At 51.2% G+C, this 18,797-nt stretch overlaps 5 protein-coding genes across 5 annotated transcripts; 2 read left to right on the top strand and 3 right to left on the bottom strand.

Annotated features, from left to right (window-relative positions):
- Window positions 1-3,485: 3,485 nt before the first annotated feature.
- VC83_08801 (uncharacterized protein) lies at window positions 3,486-5,525 on the bottom strand. The gene is made up of 3 exons (XM_024472344.1): window positions 5,014-5,525; window positions 4,699-4,858; window positions 3,486-4,644 (listed from the first exon to the last, which is right to left on the bottom strand). The coding sequence occupies exons 1-3, from the start codon at window positions 5,171-5,173 to the stop codon at window positions 3,558-3,560; spliced, it is 1,407 nt and encodes a 468-aa protein (XP_024319938.1). The 5' UTR covers window positions 5,174-5,525; the 3' UTR covers window positions 3,486-3,557.
- A 2,613-nt stretch (window positions 5,526-8,138) lies between these two features.
- Window positions 8,139-8,800, top strand: VC83_08800 (uncharacterized protein; the record flags this gene model as incomplete). Its single annotated transcript, XM_024472343.1, has 1 exon — window positions 8,139-8,800. The coding sequence occupies one exon, from the start codon at window positions 8,139-8,141 to the stop codon at window positions 8,691-8,693; it is 555 nt and encodes a 184-aa protein (XP_024319952.1). The 3' UTR covers window positions 8,694-8,800.
- A 4,204-nt stretch (window positions 8,801-13,004) lies between these two features.
- VC83_08799 (uncharacterized protein) lies at window positions 13,005-14,823 on the bottom strand. The gene is made up of 3 exons (XM_024472342.1): window positions 14,617-14,823; window positions 14,140-14,558; window positions 13,005-14,074 (listed from the first exon to the last, which is right to left on the bottom strand). Exons 1-3 carry the CDS (start codon window positions 14,689-14,691, stop codon window positions 13,336-13,338), a joined length of 1,233 nt encoding a protein of 410 aa, XP_024319946.1. The 5' UTR covers window positions 14,692-14,823; the 3' UTR covers window positions 13,005-13,335.
- A 26-nt stretch (window positions 14,824-14,849) lies between these two features.
- Window positions 14,850-15,827, top strand: VC83_08798 (uncharacterized protein). The gene is made up of 2 exons (XM_024472341.1): window positions 14,850-15,375; window positions 15,529-15,827. The coding sequence occupies exons 1-2, from the start codon at window positions 15,100-15,102 to the stop codon at window positions 15,640-15,642; spliced, it is 390 nt and encodes a 129-aa protein (XP_024319947.1). The 5' UTR covers window positions 14,850-15,099; the 3' UTR covers window positions 15,643-15,827.
- Window positions 15,828-16,336: 509 nt separating this feature from the next.
- On the bottom strand, window positions 16,337-18,451 carry VC83_08797 (uncharacterized protein; the record flags this gene model as incomplete). Its single annotated transcript, XM_024472340.1, has 2 exons — window positions 16,337-18,309; window positions 18,362-18,451. The coding sequence occupies 2 exons, from the start codon at window positions 18,449-18,451 to the stop codon at window positions 16,903-16,905; spliced, it is 1,497 nt and encodes a 498-aa protein (XP_024319950.1). The 3' UTR covers window positions 16,337-16,902.
- Window positions 18,452-18,797: the final 346 nt, after the last annotated feature.

The raw sequence follows: 18,797 nt of genomic DNA, 5'->3' as shown, positions 1-18,797 counted from the left end.
ACAACAACCCCCTACACTGAACCCGCGGCTTATGACATACATTTCTTTGTTAAGAAAGAAAAAAGCCGACAAACTTCGGGGCGCTTGATTACATTGGCGGGAAAACTCATCTTCGATCCATACTTTCCTTCGCCATTGTTGGACCAACTCGCGGAAACAGCGAGCAAACGCCCTACTCGCACGACGTCGGCAGAGTTCTCTAGACGACGAGAAGCCAGCTGAATCCGTTCCGGCCCACACCAAAGTCCTATCCCAGTATCGCGAAATTATATGCTCGCGCCGAGTAATCGATGTGGACGTGCTAGCCCTGCGTGTAGGTTTCGATGCTGTGACGTCGTCTGTCGCGATTTGTCGAGGCGCGGAGGGGAGGGTGTGGGAGGTGAGAGCTACGCAAGGGTGAGAACCCTCTACCGACAACACCCATCCCATCGACAGCAACAACCCCCCGCCCAGCACTTCACCCCTCACCCCCCGCATGAAAAGAATAGTTTACCCACCTCAGTGTACCAGCCCTCCCCTATCGTCGTCAATGACGTGTCTGAACACAGTTTGTCCCGGCATCACATCAGCAGGAGCGGCTCGTAGTTATATGTTGCCGGACTCGTCATCAATCCCTGGTCACATTCTCTTATAGCGGAATCGGTAAGAGGCGGGCTGGGTATGTTTCGGTTGATGGTTGGTTTGGTTTATTCCTATTGAGAGGCGAGGAAAGGGGTTACCTTCAGCCAACCCACGAAACCCCTGAACCGCCCCCCCTTTTCCCAGCCAAATCACCCACCAAGCGAGATAACCCCCCCCCCCTTCTTTATAAACCACCATAACCCCTCCCCTCCCAGCGGCACAGTGGCGCAGTGGTAGTACCACTGTCTGGACAATCTGGCCAGCGGAGGAAAAAAGGTTATGGATTCGAATCCCGGCGAGGAAACGATGAAACCAAAATGAAAGAAAGAGTTTGGAAACGATCAATAAACGACAAAAAGTAAAATCATAAAAAGTGATTTTCTCCCTCATCAGATCGCGAGATTTGATGAGTCTTTTTGCATTTTTTTTGACGTTTAGAGAAAGTAATTCTTTGTTGCCGTGGGGGGTTAGCGAAGTGAATAACAGATTGTATGACCTTTCTAACATTAACACCCCTCCATCCCCTCCATTAACTTTCCCACCCCCCCCCACCCTCATACCCTATACAACCCCCCCCAAAGCCATCCAATATCTCCACACCTCACAACAATTCCAAACGAAGCATAACAACCTAGTCCGGTGTGTATGCGTGTGAATTTCCATGGAAGTAGCAACGGCGTTTCTAGCTGCCAGACCAGCCATGTATTCGAGGCGTTGTAGGGGTGGTAGGTTGAGAGGTGAAAACTACACAACGATGAGAAACCTCCACCGACAACACCCATCTGCCGATAGCAACCCCCTTCCAACAGCAAAGCAACCCCCTTTCGACAGCAACCCCCCCCCCGCTACCTAACACACACCAGCCCTCTACACGCACCCACGCACCCCACCAACTGAGCGGCGCCACACACCATACTTCATCCATGGGAGCATCGAATCATTGTTGGCCTGTTTATTTCCTTCCTAGGGAGTGGGAGGTTACATGCATACATGTCGTGGATTCGTTGGTGAAGTTGGCGGGCAAGAGTAGAAGGTGGATAGTGGGATGGTACCTTGCGGGGGGAGAGAAGGTGAAATATAAAGATGAAGATGCGAAATGGCTTTGATAAACCCTCATATAACACACATAAACCCCTCTCCCCTCCAATGCGTGTGAGATGACGCATTCGAGGCGCCGGGCCCAACTACTCCCGAGCGTGTCTTTGAGCACAAGATACGTGGTCCAGTCAGTTGCACGGAGCTACACTGGAAGGAGGTAATGCTCAAGACACCAATATTCCGCCGAGATAATTCGGAGGCGGCCCTTCTATACAATCAGCTTCATCATCCCCTTAACCGCCTTGGGAAGACAGCAGGCATCAAGGAGAATCTAACTAGCTACTGCTTTCGAGGTAGGACAGCCAATGTCGTTGATCCTAAATTGATTATAGGAGCTTGAGAAGTAGATCACCCTTGCTAATGTAGTTGTTATCTAGATGCTGCTACCAATGCTGTTCGGGACCAGGTGATGTAACACAATGCAAATTCTGCTCTGCATAACGGACACTACGCTAATGAGAAGGTACAGCTTGACGTTCGGTCTGGTAGCCTCGGGAGCCTTCACCAGAGCCGCCCGCACCTTCTGATGGGCTTATTGAGGAGGAATTCGCTGGTGATGATGTACGCCAAGTCCAAAGTAACGGAGTGTTCATCGTGCTGATTAATGTTTACAGTTTCAGCTATTAGTAGTATGAATATTCCTCGACAAGACTAAAGGCGAGCGCGCGATCCCAGCCGCCTAGTCGTCTTCTTTCTCAATACCCCAAGCTAGAAATACTTGCGAAAGCCAGCTACGACGACATCAAAATGTACTTTCAGAACATCGGACTTCCGCGTCGGGCTCGGTGGCTCATCTAATTATCCGAAGAATGGCTCCAAGATCCTCCTCGAGCAGGGCAAGATAAGAACGAAGATGTGGGGGGTCCATTCAAGCTGAATTAGAAGTAGCGCACCTTAGAGGTGTAGGGCTATATGGTATGGTAGCGATGCTTAGAGGATCTTTGCAAGGATAATATGTACGAAAAGCAGGCATGAAAGTGATGGAAAGCGAGTGGAAGACTGTCAAGCCAAAGCACAAAGAGCTAAGGTCCTACTTAAGATGGAGATGGGACAAAGAGGGTTATGATTAGGACCCTGAGACTAGCATAGCTATTGAAAGAAGCTTGGAGAGCGGTGACTGCGATCTAGGCATCAGCTATCTCACAATTGGTGAAGTGCGTATCTCCGCGTATGGGACCAGCATGGCTCTTCCGAAACAGGTTTTAGAAGGAGGAAGTCTGCCAGCTGGAAGAGGTACCAGTTCCTCTTGGCCGTGTTTTGAAAGGGACGGCTGAGGTGGACTCTTGCAACCATGTCAGATATTGCTACTGATGGACTCATGAAGCGCGCTTTGCGGACTTAGGCCTCTGATGCAGTGCATCTTGAGAAACGCCGAGCAAATAGATAGCTTCGCTTTGAATCAGACCTGTACCCAGACTGGCGCCTAGTTAGCGATCGCGTGTTTATCCTCTGTAAGGGGTTATCACCTAGGCTTCGGTGAAGCAGCGGTACGAGGTTGACATTACTTATATGTTAGGCGTGTTAATCAAGTTCGATGTTCGTTTGCATAATAGGATTGTAGCCCAGTTATACTATCGGGAGATATGAAGTCTTGTAGACAAAGAGTAACAGGTGAGTCGGGGGGGAGGTGAATGCAAGGGGTCCCGAAACGCATAGAAGGCAGAATAAAGTAGCATGAATAAGATAAAGCGACTGAACAACTCCCTTCCTCCTCCACAAGACCTCCTCATAACCCCTCATCATCAACCACTCATCAGCCCCCCTCCCCCCCCTTCTCTCCCCCATCACATCACTCACAACCTAAACCCAACACCAAAAACAGCTGTATCGGATTGGACTTAGTTATGGCGATGCCCATGACGATGCGCGCGCTTCCTCGACTCAGCAGTAACAGTCTTCGTCTTCAGCTCATCCGTAACAGTAGTCAACTCCTCAATCGCAATAACCTTCACCACGCTCCCTCCCTGGGTGATATAGCTCGTGCTGCTCACCCTCTGGTTGGCAGCCAAGCTAAGCGTAGGCTTCTCGGTGGTTGCCGGGGGCTCAACAGCCGCAACCTTGGCGATGGCAGCGTTGTTCTCCTTGAAGATTCCACCCGGCGCCGTAGCGGCAGGTGCGATGGTAGATCCTGCAGAGTGCGAAAGGGTAGGGACGACGACGACGATCGATGCATCGGCGACAGGGGCGGCGCCATGGACGATGTAGCCGGGGCCGGGGGTGAGCTTCACGCCACCAGGGAGGCTGGGGATGGGGCCAACGAGGTTCTCAACCGCGAGGACGGAGGCGAGGATTCCGGTGGGCTTCTTGATCTTGCACGACTGGGCGGTGACATCGGTTTGCAGAGTGAAGAGGGGGCAGTCCTGGATGCGGCCGGAGGGGTTGGTGCAGGTGTCGACAGCGGATTGGAGGAAGGTCTCTTCCCAGCCCATGATGAAATCGCCGTGGTATCCGTAACCAGTTGGGTCGCCGTTGGAGAAGACGAACTCGCCATCAACGCGGTCGAACTCAGCGGTGTTCCAGATCGTCTCAAAGAAGAGACCCGGGAGACGGATTGGGAAGCCCTCAGGGCACGTGCCGTCCATGACGGAGCTGGGGTACGCGACGTGATCCATCTTGCTGGCGGAGGTGACGTCCTTTCCGTTCCAGCACGAGGGGAACATGAGCTCGGCGCGGATGCCGTCCTTGCAGTTGGCGTCGAGGTAGGCCTTGTCGGGCATGGAGTGGCGGGAGAGGGAGCCCTCGGCGGCCATGCCGTAGTTGAGGCAGTTGAAGCCGATGGCCTTTTGGGCGAGGCCCTTTTGGGAGGTGGGGGCGGACTCGCCGGCGCTGAAGTTGCGCAGGTTGTTGTCGCCGGCGATCATCTCCATGCCGTGGGGGAAGGCGGTGATCTTGGTCTCGCCGGGGGCGTGGTTTAGGAAGTAGTAGCTGGGGAAAGGGTTAGTGGGTGGGTTGGAGGGGGGTTTGGAAAAGAAAACCTACGAAAGCATGCCTCCAACTTGCTGGACGAGCTTGTACTGGCCGGTGGCAGCGTCCTTGAAGTACATGGGAGGAGTCCAGTAGGCGGACTTGTCCTCGGTGACGGCGCACGAGGTGCAGTCACCAGCGAGGAGCTCATCACTGCCAGAGGTCGTGGTGAAGCCTGTGAATGTTAGCTGTGTGTTTGGCAGTTGATATAAGATGGAGTCCTGTTGGTCGAGATCGAGTCTTTCGGTTCAGCAACCACGACAATGTGTCGTTGCCTGGCACAGCCAACGACAAGATCGATGCAACACATCATCACCAAAACCAACATACCGGAAGAACCAAAGATGGTGTGGGCGTGCATCGACGCAACTCCTGGGTTCACGAGGGGATCGATACGGGCAAGACCCGAACGACCACGGCACTCCATGCGCCAGAAAGCCTCAGCAGAGCCCGCAAGGACCATCGCGGCGGTGGCTGTGGTGAACTTCATCTTGAAGGAAGGTGAAGATTTGTTGTTTGTACGTGTGTTGGAAATATCAACAGGTGAAATTGGTGTTGGGAATTGAGGTTATTTGGCTTTTGCTGTCCGTCCCTAGAGGTACTCTGTACTCTCATGAAATAATGACGAAAGGAATGTCTTGGGCTACAAGGGCCTAAAAACAACGAGTGTTTTGCGAAGAAGAAGCTGGTTCTTCTCGTAAGGAGCGTCGGTGAGGATTGAAGAGGAGGATGTCGAGTAGACGTTCAGGGTCAATCCGAAAGAGTCGAAAGGGTCGAAAGGGTCGAAAGGGTCGAAAGGGTCGAAAGGGTCGAAAGGGTCGAAAGGGTTGAAAGGGTCGAAAGGGTTGAAAGGGTCGAAAGGGTCGAAAGGAGCGTCGGTGAGGATTGAAGAAGAGGATGTCGAGCAGACGTTCAGGGTCAATCGGAGAAAGAAAGAAGGTAAAGGAAGCGCTGGGCTGGCTAGGAAGGGTTGGCGATGATGATCAGAATCAAGATCAAGATGAGCGTGTGGAGGCGATAAGGAGTGTTTGGTAGTTGAAATGGGGAAAGGGGGGGGAAAGGGGGGGGAAGGGGGGGGGAAACAGGGTAAAGTAGAGTAAAGTAGAGTACAAAACACTGGTCTCATTGGCAAGTACTGTACACATGGCCCATGGCCCATGCCCATCCCATCAGACGGTGAAACACGGTCAAACAGCACAGCCATCCATCACACAGTCAACCAGCAGTACATGGCCAAAGGTACTCTACTTCACCATCCCCCCTGCGCAAGCGTGTTCCCCCCCTCCACCACTCAACACTCCCCCCTCACACTCACGCCCTCCCTCATCAGCCACCAGCACGCGCTCACCTTAAATCAGACAATCAGACGCTTCTCCTTCTACCGAGATGGACGGGGCAGATGTCGGTGGATGCGCGGTGCTGATTGGCGGGTCTCGGCGGAGATTTGATCGTGGGGAGAGGGAGCACGCTTGCGCAGGGGACGGTGGAAGTAGAGTACCTCTGGGGATGTACTGTGCTATTGGCTGTGTGAGTGAAGCTTGGTGTATTGTTATTTTCGTTGTTCGTTTTGATAATATGAGGGGGATATACGATATTGGGATATTCGAGGTAGGAGGATATTAGACCTAGGAGGAGGGGGATATACGATATTAGGACGCGTGTATGGTCTCCTCTTTCTTTGGGGGGTTCTAGAGGGTTCTAGAGGGTTCTAGAGGGTTCTAGACGTCCTGTAAGGCTGGTTTCTTAGGTATAGAGGGTTCTACTAGAGGCCCTAAAGGCTGATTTCTTAGGTATAGAGGGTTCTAGAGGCCCTAAAGGCTGATTTCTTAGGTATAGAGGGGCATCAAAGAACATGACTCTGTCTTTATTGTTTGGGTTGGAGCATGTGGGTGTTTCTTGGCATGAAGACAACTACATGGGATGCATTGATGGGAGAGCGTTGCTGCATTGGGAGGACTGTATTGGACTGGATTACCAGGTGGGGACGGCAGCATTCAAGACTCAGTTTTCTGAGAATGGAGTCGCTGCATCAGGCTATCGGCGGATGGGAATGGAGATACCAATGGACTCGCACTTTTCCTCACCGATACAGCCGAGTTCATGAAGTTTTCTCCATATCCTTGGCATCTCTAACGGCAAGTTTTTCCCCTCCCCTCAGCCAGCCAGCGACGGTGTTATAGCCATCTACAAGAGTCATGGCCAAGTTTTTTTTTTTTTTTTTTTTTTCACCCTCACTCCACCATCTGAACCCGGCAGTTGCCAAACCCAATACCTTGTATACTATCCCCTCTGGTTCCTGGAATCCGATCAAACTTTCTGTTTTCTCTCTCGGGCCCTGAACAACGTCACCATGCTTATTCATTCCGAGTCGCGGGGTGAGACATCTGAGGTATCTTCGGGGTATCGGATTGGAGGGAAGGAAATTTCCGACTGGTTCCCTGACTTGGGGGGTATGAATAAGCCATTCCCATTGGAAGAAAATTTCCTGGTTTTTTGCGGTCTGGAAACTACCGAGGGGCGGGGTTTTCTACTCGGAGTTGGGGATTGGGAGGAGTATTGGAAGGGGGTTTTTCTACAATCTGAGATGCTGGGAGATGTCTCACTCTGGGACGTTAGTAGGAATAGCGAGGTTTTGTCTTCTCTGCAGGTCTGAGATGGCGACGGGGGTGTCTCAGTTGGCGTTGTGAGTGCGTACGTGAGATTTTGAGTGGCGGGGAGACCCGGCGGAGGGGAACTGTGTTGCGACAAAGTTCATCAATTCCCATCTCCCATGTGGCTTTCGCATCTGTGAATTTTGTCAATATCAAGATAAAGCTGGTTTGATCACGTGCTGGCGACGTGGATATCTGTGCTGGCCTCATGGCTCACATCAGCGGTGGCACAGAAGACGACACAGAAACCCACGATATCAAGGAAGTTTTTACACTCCCTCTCCCCTCCCCTTTCCCCCAGAAAGAAGCGGCGAAGCTCGAGAGATGTAGTGGAACATCCCGGATGAACAGAGTGCATTTAAACACAGTGTCGTCGGCATGAACAGCAGGATCAGATGCATCTAGGCACCACAGATCTAGTTGTTGCCTGCATGCGGCAGAGACCCATCTCGCGCGCTCGACACACGTCCGTTCCGAGGGCTGAGATCAATGCCACCCCGCCTCCTTGATGCAGAAACCTTTCACGGCACGACAAACATACTATCAGTGACACTACACGCGCGGCGAGAATCCCCCGGTGACAACGACCCGCCACCGGTGAGATACAACGACAGCAACAACAAAAACGACAATACCCCCGCTCCCCCACCTCCACCGTGAGCTATTCAGACAACTCTTCTCCACGACCTGCCGTATTGGCACACGCCTGAACCAGCGCTTTCGAGACCCCTTTTGAGAAGAAGATGGGTTGGGAGATGGGGTTGGGATGGGGGGTGGGGGGTTTATACTGGGGTGGGTTGTGGGATGGCTCGTGGGGTTTGGGGGTGTGATGGGGGAGCTGATGGTGGTGAGGCTGGTGATGATGGGTTTCACAGTGATATATTCACGATGCGTGAAAAGAAGGGAATTATAACGAGAAAACTGGCCATTGAAGAACGAAAGAGGACCCCCCCCCCCGGCTCCTACACCTTCCTTCCAACCCCCTCTTCCCCCAGCCGCAGGGCAAACAACAAACTAGACACTGATACGATGATCCGATATAACAACCCCCTCCCCCGGCATGCATCACAGCTCTCGGACTATCAAGTTGTCAAGCGACAAAAAAAGCACTGGGAAGGAACACCCGTCCGCTCGGCCAGCCCAGCTCAGTTAGCGCGTGCTGTTCTTCCTGTGGAACTGCTGATGTGCGAGCTGCTGGGTTGGGGTGTTGTCGGGGGTGTTGTCGAGGGTGTTCTTGCTATCGTACAATTCTTGTCACCTCGCACAGTCTTGTCCGTTGAAAATTTCTCACTGCGACCCACGAACAATGTTCATGAAAGCATCAGCTCCCCCATCTATGCAGCAGTTAGATGTATTTGAGCCACCCGATCAATAGCAGCTTGACACTGCCGGTCGATATAGAGCGGGGAATCTTCGAGCTTGAATTTTAACTTTTGGCAGTGGTGTTGTATAGGGTGGGTTGGGGAGAGGGGATGGGAGAGAAGAGGGATGGGATGAGGCTATGGAGGGGAAAGAGGGGATAATTCGTGATATATCTATACGAATCATCCCAACCCGCCATCCCCTTCTCCTACCTCTTCCGCGCTTCCCAAACACCACATCCTCTACCTCCCCCATCCTCATCCCCTCACTTCGACCACCTCCCTTAGTAAAATAAACACCAGACCGGGCGGCTATAACACCCCACCAAGCAGCACGTAGCATAGTTCGACAGGAAACATTGAAAAAGAAAATTAATCTGTGACATAGTGTGCGGTGCGACTCGGCCGGTGGAGTGGGCGCGTGGTGTTCTGACTGAGGAGTTGCTGATGTGCGAGGTGCTGGGTGGGAGTGCTGTTTGGGGGGGGTCTTGTTGTTGTGTGTGGTTCTTACCGTCATTCTGTTTCCTCGCCGCTGTATCCTCGAGAGAAGCGTAGATGACCAGGAAAGACGTTGATAACTGGAAATTTCGGGATGGTATGAGGATTACTGGAGGGTAGATTAACCCGCAGCCATGGCATGATTTCTGCTGTGTTCCACCGTTCGATTGTCTGTGGAGTTGCATGAGGTTATAGGGTTGGTTTTGAGTGAGAAGAAAAAGGAGAGAAATGAGACGAGGGACAGAATCGATGGGGGAGATGAAGGGGGTATTTCATGAGATATCCGTACAAATTATCTCAACCCCGCCATTCCCTTCTTGCAACTCTCCCAGCTTCCAAAACACCACATACTCTACCCCCTCTTTCTCCTATCCGTAATGATGACGCTGGTAAGTGGATGCTGTTTGTTGTTGGAACGGGGATCACTGGAGCAGACCATAGTTTCAGGTGATACGACGGCTTTGTTGTTTCGTTTTATCTTCATGAAAATGGGTTTAAGGTAGGTACGCAGGGGAATAGTCTCCGTATGGGGGTTGGCTAAAATATTGAAACAGCCCCTTTTTGCTCCGTCTGTTTGGGTTCTTCTCATATTTCGTCATCCCACCCAGAACCCCTCTTTCCTTCCTCATCCCCCCTCTTTCTTGCTATCCCCCCGCGAGCTTAAAGATGGAGTGAACGGGTATATAACAACATCCTCAGCACTCACGCAACACAGCACATCTCATGAAAGAGATACATACAACATGGCGCAGGTTTGCTTTGGAGCATGAGTTAGCGGAGGGGGTGCATGGTTTCGATATAGTTGGGTAAGGGGGTGGCCTGTGGTCGTGGTGGTACTGTCGGGGTTCTTGCTGACGGGGGTTCTCGCTGTCGAGGTCATTTTGTTGTCGGAGATTCTTGCCGTCGCCTCCCCATCACCCCCGAGGCCAGGGATAATCTCACGAGCATCTTTAGCTAATAAAGAAATTCATAATTCAGCATGAAAAGTAAAAACACTTCTTAATTTCCCGCCTCGTAGCCATTTGGTCCAAATAGACCATGCCTATAGGCAAATTTTTGAGCGAGTTGGTAAATCACCCCCTATCATGCTTGTTAGATGTGTAACTTATGATTCGTAATAAGAGGAGTACCTCAGTACAGGACCCAGACTTAGCAGTGAAGGCCTCCTCATAAGGGGCGGTCTTCCCATCTATGATAGTGGTGCGCTGGAGGCCGTCAATCTGCCGTCTCACTCTCCGTCGTCGTTTTCAATGTTACGTTGGGTGAGGGCTATTAGATTCAGCATACTGGATACGTGAGATATGGCCTGTCAATATAGTGCAGTTTCTAGCACGTTTTGTCTTTTACAGTGTGCGGCACAGATACCTGATTACCTGTGGTGTTCAGGTAATTACCTGGGTAATTACCTACCTGGGCTCATTCTCAAAATACCTGAGTATCCCGGTATTTTCAGATACTTACCCAGATACATGCCAAGTATTGCCAAGTGTAGCCAAGCCGCACAAATGCTAACGTTGAAATACTCGTCTTCATGCTTGATATGGTGATAATTGCCGTGAAAATGAGTGACTCTCCGTTGTCAGACGTGCCGACGGACCTTGATGGCTATAATCCTCACGATGAGCCAGCCCTACCAGGGCTTTTTACCCCTTTTCAGCAATCAAATCCAATTCCTGTCCGTCTACACCCGCCTAGCCAAGTGCTACCGCCAACGCAGTCGCTGCTGTTCACGAAGGAACTATATTCAAGAATACTACTTGAGAGCAACCCGCCAACTATCAAAGTATGCTGTATGCAGCCTAATTGCGGATACTCGCCCGCAGCTCAAACCCATGCTCAAGCTGCTGCTTCAACTGGCAATCTTTGGAAACACTATAGTCTTAAGCATAAAGGAATCTATGATGCTCTTAAACACAAGAATACAGCGCCTTCAAGTCAATCTAGCAGCACATCAACATTTTTTGAGCATCGGAGACCAGCGACCCATGAATCAAGACCAACAAACAATCCAGCCAAATATAGAGAGTTAGTGCTATCGTTTATAGTATCTAATAACCTGTCTTTACGCATTATCGAAAGCTATTCATATCGTCAATTAGTACGGTTCTTAAGTCCATCTGTGTTATCACTTTCGTCAAGAACATTGCACCGAGAACTACAACGCCAATTCTCATATCACCGAGGCATACTACAGCTTGAACTCCATTCTCATATTATACATGGAGGCCGGATATCCATAACGACAGATGCATGGTCTGCACGGAACTATACAGAGTATGCTGCTGTTACCGCTCATTGGATTAATGATAAATGGCAGCAGAAATCAAAATTGCTTGATGTGATACATCTTCAAGAGCCTATTCATAGCGGTGAATACTTAGCTCAGCAATTAGCAGCTGTAACAGATAGTATAGCTATTACAGGCGCTATCTTTACATGCACCCGAGACAACGCATCATCAAATACTGTGATGCTCTCAGAATATGAGAAATTGGCTAGCAACGCCCAAACATCAACTCAACAACCTTGGACATTTACTGTCAAAGAAGGCGATGTCCGGTGTATTGCACATATCATAAATCTCGCAGTTCAAGCCGCTCTTACGAGTTTAAAAGCAGAACCAGATGTAGAGACAGAGACATACCGGTGTGAGCAAGGTGCAGCTCGGATTCCATTTAGTAGAGATAGTCATGTGGAAGTCATGAATGCTCTTGCAAAGCTACGAAGACATATCTATGTCTTTCGTAATCGACGAGCATGGAAGGATGCTTTACAACGACAAGTCAAAGCTATAGGTTTAAAACCACAGCAACTATCACTTGATATGCCAGTACGATGGAATTCAACACATCGTATGCTTGATACAGCATTAAAACTCCAAATACCAATCACAGCAGTATGCATAACACAACAGCTTGATATTAGTATGAAAGATATTGCATTAACTACAGGAGATTGGGCTGTTATTAAAGATCTTGAACGACTGTTCTTAATATTTCTCAAACCATCAAGACGGCTACAAAGTGATACATATCCGTCACTTAACTTTGCTATTCCACTTTATCTTAAAATGATAAATAAAGTTAAGAAGATGCAACAAGAAGTTGGCGAGCACTCAGCAATTGGTATTGCATGCACAGTAGCTTATCAAAAGCTTCACGCGTATTATACTCTTGCAACAAATCAGCAATGTAAGCACTCAGCTGTAGCTACAATTTGCGATCCACGGATGAACCATACAGTGTTTAAAAAGATATATCCAGATAGTACAGATCATGTACGAATCACACGGGCAAGAGCACAGTTTGAAGATGTTTGTAGAACATATAAGACACGGCAATATCATCTTGATACAGAGCGTATTGAACGTGAAACAGCTCTTGCAGATGCATTATATCATTTGAAGAACCAGAATGGAAACGATGGATGCTTGAACCACGGCCTGGTGAGCATACTGATATTCTCAAATATTGGTCTGCAAAGCAATATCAATATCCAATAATTGCTCAAGTTGCTCGAGACCATCTTGCAATTCCTGCGACATCAGCACCATCAGAACGGGTATTTAGCAATGGTAGCGATATCATTACTAAGAAAAGGAATAGATTGTCACCATCGACAATTAGATATCTGCTTTGCTTACGGAATTGGGGTTATTTACCAGATGCCGACAGCGACGGTGATGATGCAGATGATGAGGCAGAAGAATAGGAATAGGGGCTGTCTATTTTATTATTATATTTGTCACGAGTTTCACTTTTCTAGTTACATATTCTAGTTACATATCATTATCTATTTCAAATATCAAAAGCGTCATTTTTGTATACGGAATTGAGGCTCAACTACCTGCTAAAGTATCTGTAAATACCTACCTTACCTGAGCAAAGCCGCTCAGATACTTACCTTACCTGGCGAGGACCCAGATACTACCTGGGTAGTATCTGCCGAACACTGGTCTTTTATGAGGTGGATGAAGCTAGGAGTCACGGAATAGAGTACTCATCCAAGAGGAGACAGAGAAGGTGCACAGAATAATTCATAATCCATGCAATCATCTAAAAGTCTCAAAGCATCCCCGTCTACCTCCCAAACGCCAGATAAGCCCCTTCCCACAACCCCCTTTCCACACACCCTCACACCCCTCATACCCACTTCTGCACCGCAACCCCCCCTCTCCTAAACTCCTCCAACTCTCCCAGCACCGCTTTCTTGTCGGTGTGCTCTTTACTTGGGAACGTCGTTGCGACCACCCATGCGCGCGTACTGCTATCCGGGCTCGCCCTGGCGATAAAATCATACACATCCCCAATGCTGTGCGTGGTGTTGAAGCGCGCAGGAAGGCGCGTGCCGTCCGCGAGCTGGATGCGGAGGGAGAGCGTCGGGAGTGCGGGGTCGACCTTGACCTGCGGGGCCTGCGAGGCGGGTTGTGCGCTTGATGGACCAGCAGAGGGCTGGATGGGCGCAGATGCAGTAGAGGTCTCTGCACCTGGCACAGGCGACCCGAGACGCTGTCCCCCGCCTGAGAAAGGCTTGTACACGGTCTTCGGCTTCTTATAGTCCTCCTCGTGCCTGTTGAGCTGGACGTCCACCGGCTGGTCATATGCCACGTTCATGAGATGGATAGGCGCGCGGCCAGACTCGATGACGGCAAGGTCGGCGGCGTTCTGGGGGTCGTCAAAGCGGTGGAGGGGGCCGTCTTCAATGCTGAATCCGTCGTTCCAGAGGTGTAGGATGCGGCGTTGTGGGGTGGCGGGGGCTGCGGCAGGGGCGGCGGAGGGGAGGACGGTAGAGGGCGTCGCGGAGTCCCCGAGGGTTATGCCAGAGCCATGAAAGCGCGATGGAGGTGCTGGAGCGGGGTCGCTCTCGGCGCGGGACGCTTGTCTGAGGGGGTTAGCTGGGCTCGGGAGCCTGCTGAAGGTGGGGGCGGGGATAGTGGGGGGACGTACGATTTAGCCTTCTTGATAATTTCGTCGACGAGGTTGCGGGGGTCATTGCGGCGAGGATCCTGGACCGCGAGCCCTGATTTCTCACCGCCGGCAAAGAGGTCGCGCGGCTGCTCGTCGTCATGGAAGTCCGGGTCGTCAGAGCCATCGTCGTCGTGACCGTGCTGGGAGGAGTCACTGGCAATGGAGCCTAGCGTCGCGATTCCTGAGCGGGGAGCCCGGCGGGGAGGGCGCGAGCTGGATGCTACTGTTGGGGTTCTAGATTCAGGCGCAGGACGGCCGTCGAGTGTTCGTGGGCCGGTATATTCTTCTGGCGCGGGGGCGCCACCTTCGGCTTCGGCGAGTGCATCTTCTTTCGAGGCATAGAATGTTGCTGCAGCGTCTTCAAGATCCCAGTCGCTGGAGATGAGGAACTGCTCCGCCTGGGACGTGTTAGTGGAAGGGAAGAGGTGGTGAGGTTGGGGTGAGCTTCAGACGCACTTCTTGCGGAGCAGCGCCAGTGATGCCCGAGAACTGGGCGATGAGAGCGTTTTTGTCAGTGGGGTTATCCGCCATGATGACGGTGGTAGGGGTTGAAAAGGCTGTTGTGTTACGTTGCAGTTATCACTGATAGATGCCAAGTTTCGTTGTGGGATGAAGCAGTAGACCAGGGTTTGTAAGTGTGAGATGTGCTATGTTAAAAGATTGGATTTTCTGAGATCTGATTATCAAACGTTCCAACTTGCAAGGCAGCTTGGGCAGCACGTCACGCTAGCTTTATCGATCGCCTCGGATCTTAGGCCAAGACAGCCGAACAGGTTAACCCGCATTTATAGCAACGACCGTGATAGCTCTGTTTTGATAGCTTTCAACCCAATTGCCAATTCTACTTTTCACAACCGCCAGAGCAAAAGCTTGAGCTTTCACATACGCTCTCCGCGAAACCCCCTCTCTTCCATTTCCGCGTCCCCCATCCATCTCGACATGGCGGACCAAAACCCTCTCGCCGACTCCGGCATCACCATCCGATCCGACAGCGAGCAATACTCCAACTCGGGCCCAGATGACCTCTCCATGTCCCCATCGCCGCCTTCTACATCTAGCTCGCCACTTATCTTATACTCCCCGCCTACGTTCTGGAGCTTGGCGAGGGGCGCGGCGATCAACCTGTTCTTGCCGTTTGTGAACGGGCTCATGCTCGGGTTTGGGGAGCTGTTTGCGCACGAGGCCGCTTTCAGGTTGGGATGGGGCGGAACGAAGGTATGTCGATTTATTTATATTCTTGCATGGCAGCCATTTTACAGGCAGCGGGGATTGGCTGCAGGGATGGCCATTGCTATTCTTCGGACTGGTTCATCTACATAACCAGCTACTTCAACTACCAAGCTCGGGACATATACTAACATAACACAGGTTTTCCCCAGCTCGCGGAACGCAAGAGCCATCGGTCCCGGTATCGAGATCCGCGACAGCCGGGAGGAAATCCAGAGGGAGCGAGACATGGATAAGTTGACCAGCCTGGAATGAACGCATAATCTGCCTAGTGGCTGCTGAAATACGTGCTGGAACCGCGAGCACAAAAAATATATCATACGGGCGGGCGTTTGGAGTTTAAGAGAAAGGGGTTCTTGATATTATGATGGAATTTGAGCATGAGATGCCATATTTTGTACATACAGGCTGCGGGCTGGATGTTACATAGAGTACCACCGTTCTGAATACTACTTTTTACCAAATGTCTGCTTTATTATTTTGATATCTATTCTCATTTTGTTTTACCTATCTGGCTCTCGTTGGAATGAGCTAAACCAGGCATGAGCAGTGCTACTTGTTCGGAGGTGAAGCCCCGCGCCTTGAAACCCCGAACAAAACGGTTGTTACGAATGCAAGGCAGTATGTGGAGGAAAGCAACCCCGCCGGAACAAAACAAAACAAAAATCGCCTGCTTTCCCATACCCTTCAGCTTCCACTCGCCATAATACGTTCTCCAGGCCCAGTAACTGACAGCTCTCAGTGAAACTACAGTCTACTGCACTGACTATAGGAGGGCCGTGTATTTGCCTACTTTACTATAAAAGCAGGAAAGATCAATCCAAGACTCCCTTTTATCATCCGTGGGACAATACTGCTATGCCCGTATAGGTCAAGGGCTGACAGGAAGCCCTGACAGCGCCATCTCAGACGCCGCTGCAGCCGCGAGAGAAGTAACAACGAAGCTCACCGCCGCAATGGAGTCGACTGTTAGGAACGCCGCAATGTTTCCCCCAGATCTTCGCCAATAGTATTCTTGAAGTCGATTCCTTTTCTTGCTGTCCACTGCTTCTCTTGCTGTCGACTACCATTCTTGTCACCGATTATACCTCTTACCATACGAGTTGGACACTCTGCAGGGAACCTTCTTCCCTTCGAGCATCTCTTGAACGGATTATCTCACGCTTTGAGTAGGGTTATGGTTACGGTTTGCTTGAAGGCCTTTGGTTGATTCCCGTCTTGCTTACTGTTTGTTGCTCAGTACTGCTTTTATAACTATGGCTACGTACTCTGTTCGCTTTGGCGTGTACTGTTATGTCTTGGGGCCCAGATAAATCTTCGCCAAAGAACACGTTGTTCAATCACAGAATATTTGACAGTATCCTTGAGTAATTCTTTGATTTCTCGTAGAATAAATCTGCGATATTGGATACATAGTCCCCCTAATACGTAACACAACGCAGCTTCCAAAGCCGGTCCCTCACCCCCAAACGCCCATATCATGCAGAACAACCACCCCCTCCACCACTCCCCCCTCTACAACAGCCCCTGCTTCTGCAAATCATAATACACCTTCTCCGGCATAACATTCCCCTCCGCATCCTCCATCTGCACCACATCCCTCCCACTCTCCTCCTTCTTCTTCTCCCTCTGAATCTTATCCCACAACTTCAAGGCATCCTCAATCCCCGTAATCTCGCGAAACAAACTCGTATTCGAGATCCCCAAACACTTCAGACCATGAATATGACGCGCCTCGTTAAAGTGCTTATCAAACGCCCTGCGTCCCATATACACAAAGTTCCCACAGATCTCGCACGGGAACTCCACACCCAGACCGTGCAGCTTGTACAGCCAGAAGGGAATCGGCTTGCCATCCCAGGCCAGCGGCAGCTTGAGGGGGTTATACACCTTCTCCTCGCCGTCCGAGTCCGAGTCCGATGCATCGTCTATAGTGGGGCCGACTTCCGTGTCGGCGAAGAGAGCCTCGAGCTCGAGTTGGCGTTCACGCTCGGTCATGCCCTGTCTGCGCTCGACGTTGACGCGGGTGTCGCCGCGCTCTTGCGTCATGGCGCCGGCGAGGCGGCGTACGCGGTTCTCGCGCTCGGCGATGGCGCGTTCCTTTAGGCGGAGGGTGGATGCGGGGCGTGCGCCGCCGTTGGTGCTTTCAGCTGGCGCGGAGGAGTCTGCGAGGCGGGCGGCGCGTTGGTCGGCGGCGCGGAGATGCTTCTTCCCTGTTAGATGCGCCTTATAGACATTTGGATTCGAGAATTCCTTCTCGCAGTCCTGGCAGAAGACGCCGGTTGTGGATGTGGGGTCTGAGGGTGCGGTGTCGAGTGTCCAGCCCGGGATTGTGTTTTCAGACCAGGACTTGTCGAAGTCTGCGTCCCAGGTTGCAAAGAGGGCGTCGATGTTTTCGAGAGGGCGAGTGCGGCGCATGAAGGATTCGAGGTAGGTGGCGAGCTGGCCGACGTAGGTGAAGTACTGGTCTGTCATTTTGTCGGGGCGCTTGATAGCACAGACGGGCGGGGCGAAGATGTCAAAGATGTCGAGGTATTGGAGGTAGGAGGGGCGCTTGATGCCGGGGAGGTTGACGTAGAGCTCGTGGAGGGCGGTGAGATCGAGGAAGCGGCCGTAGGCTTCTTCGCCGGTGAACATGTTGTCGATCTCCGAGACGACCTGCTCGCCTTCTTGCGGCGTCTTCTTCTTGTATGCGCGCTCTAGGTTCTCCACGGGCTCATTGGGGTAGCGCTGGTGGAAGGTTTTGATTTCTGAGATTTGCTTGTAGAATTCGGCCAGTGGGTCGCCGGTAGAGATGTTCTGGATCTCTTTACTCCTTGCGCCGTCGGCATCTTTATAGATGTCTATTAACCGTTTCGACTGGTCTTGTATGCGGTCTAGGAAGCCTGCTACTTGGTGGTCTCGGTTTAAACGCTCACGGACCTGCGATGTTTTATTAGCATGGCTCACGATATGGTCTTGGCTGGGAACCAACATGTCGTGGTTCATCTGCCACTCTATCTGCGATGCCCTGCTCCAGCCTCTCGAGGTCCTCATGGAGGAACCTCTGCTCCTCTAATATCATAGTGGCAGCGCAAGACCGTCCTCTAATTCAAATGTATAATTGGCAATAACGCGCCTCAATTATAGACCAATAAATCCCGTCCGGCGTGGCGAAAACAGTACTGCAAGGTTGAAGGTGTTGATAGTGGCCAAATTTGGCAGACGTGTGACCGTGACATGGGAGATTTCCTCAGCCTGCGCTAACTATTTCTCCGCCTTGCGCGACGACGCACCCCGGCTCGAATTTTGACGACAACACTTTTTGGCCACACACAACAATCCGCCCTCCGGACCTCACAAACACCTCATCCACTACAGTTTCAAGGTCGGAAATCGCTCATCATGGCAGACGGAGGTATCGACCGCAA

The sequence above is a fragment of the Pseudogymnoascus destructans genome (assembly GCF_001641265.1).
Source record: "Pseudogymnoascus destructans isolate 20631-21 unplaced genomic scaffold scaffold_32, whole genome shotgun sequence".
Classification (NCBI taxonomy): Eukaryota; Fungi; Ascomycota; class Leotiomycetes; order Thelebolales; family Thelebolaceae; genus Pseudogymnoascus; species Pseudogymnoascus destructans.
Note: the sequence above shows the minus strand (reverse complement) of the source record. Positions and strands in the feature narration are given on the sequence as shown.

What these genes read in the sequence shown, in the direction of transcription:
- VC83_08801 (XM_024472344.1), bottom strand. Translation starts at nt 5,173, where the DNA reads ATGAAGTTCACCACAGCCACCGCCGCGATGGTCCTTGCGGGCTCTGCT. An exon ending in CACCATCTTTGGTTCTTCCG is followed by an intron (nt 4,859 to 5,013) that starts GTATGTTGGTTT and finishes TAACATTCACAG; the next exon opens with GCTTCACCACGACCTCTGGC. An exon ending in CAAGTTGGAGGCATGCTTTC is followed by an intron (nt 4,645 to 4,698) that starts GTAGGTTTTCTT and finishes CCCTTTCCCCAG; the next exon opens with CTACTACTTCCTAAACCACG.
- VC83_08798 (XM_024472341.1), top strand. Translation starts at nt 15,100, where the DNA reads ATGGCGGACCAAAACCCTCTCGCCGACTCCGGCATCACCATCCGATCC. An exon ending in TGGGATGGGGCGGAACGAAG is followed by an intron (nt 15,376 to 15,528) that starts GTATGTCGATTT and finishes AACATAACACAG; the next exon opens with GTTTTCCCCAGCTCGCGGAA.
- VC83_08799 (XM_024472342.1), bottom strand. Translation starts at nt 14,691, where the DNA reads ATGGCGGATAACCCCACTGACAAAAACGCTCTCATCGCCCAGTTCTCG. An exon ending in CTGGCGCTGCTCCGCAAGAA is followed by an intron (nt 14,559 to 14,616) that starts GTGCGTCTGAAG and finishes AACACGTCCCAG; the next exon opens with GCGGAGCAGTTCCTCATCTC. An exon ending in ATTATCAAGAAGGCTAAATC is followed by an intron (nt 14,075 to 14,139) that starts GTACGTCCCCCC and finishes TAACCCCCTCAG; the next exon opens with ACAAGCGTCCCGCGCCGAGA.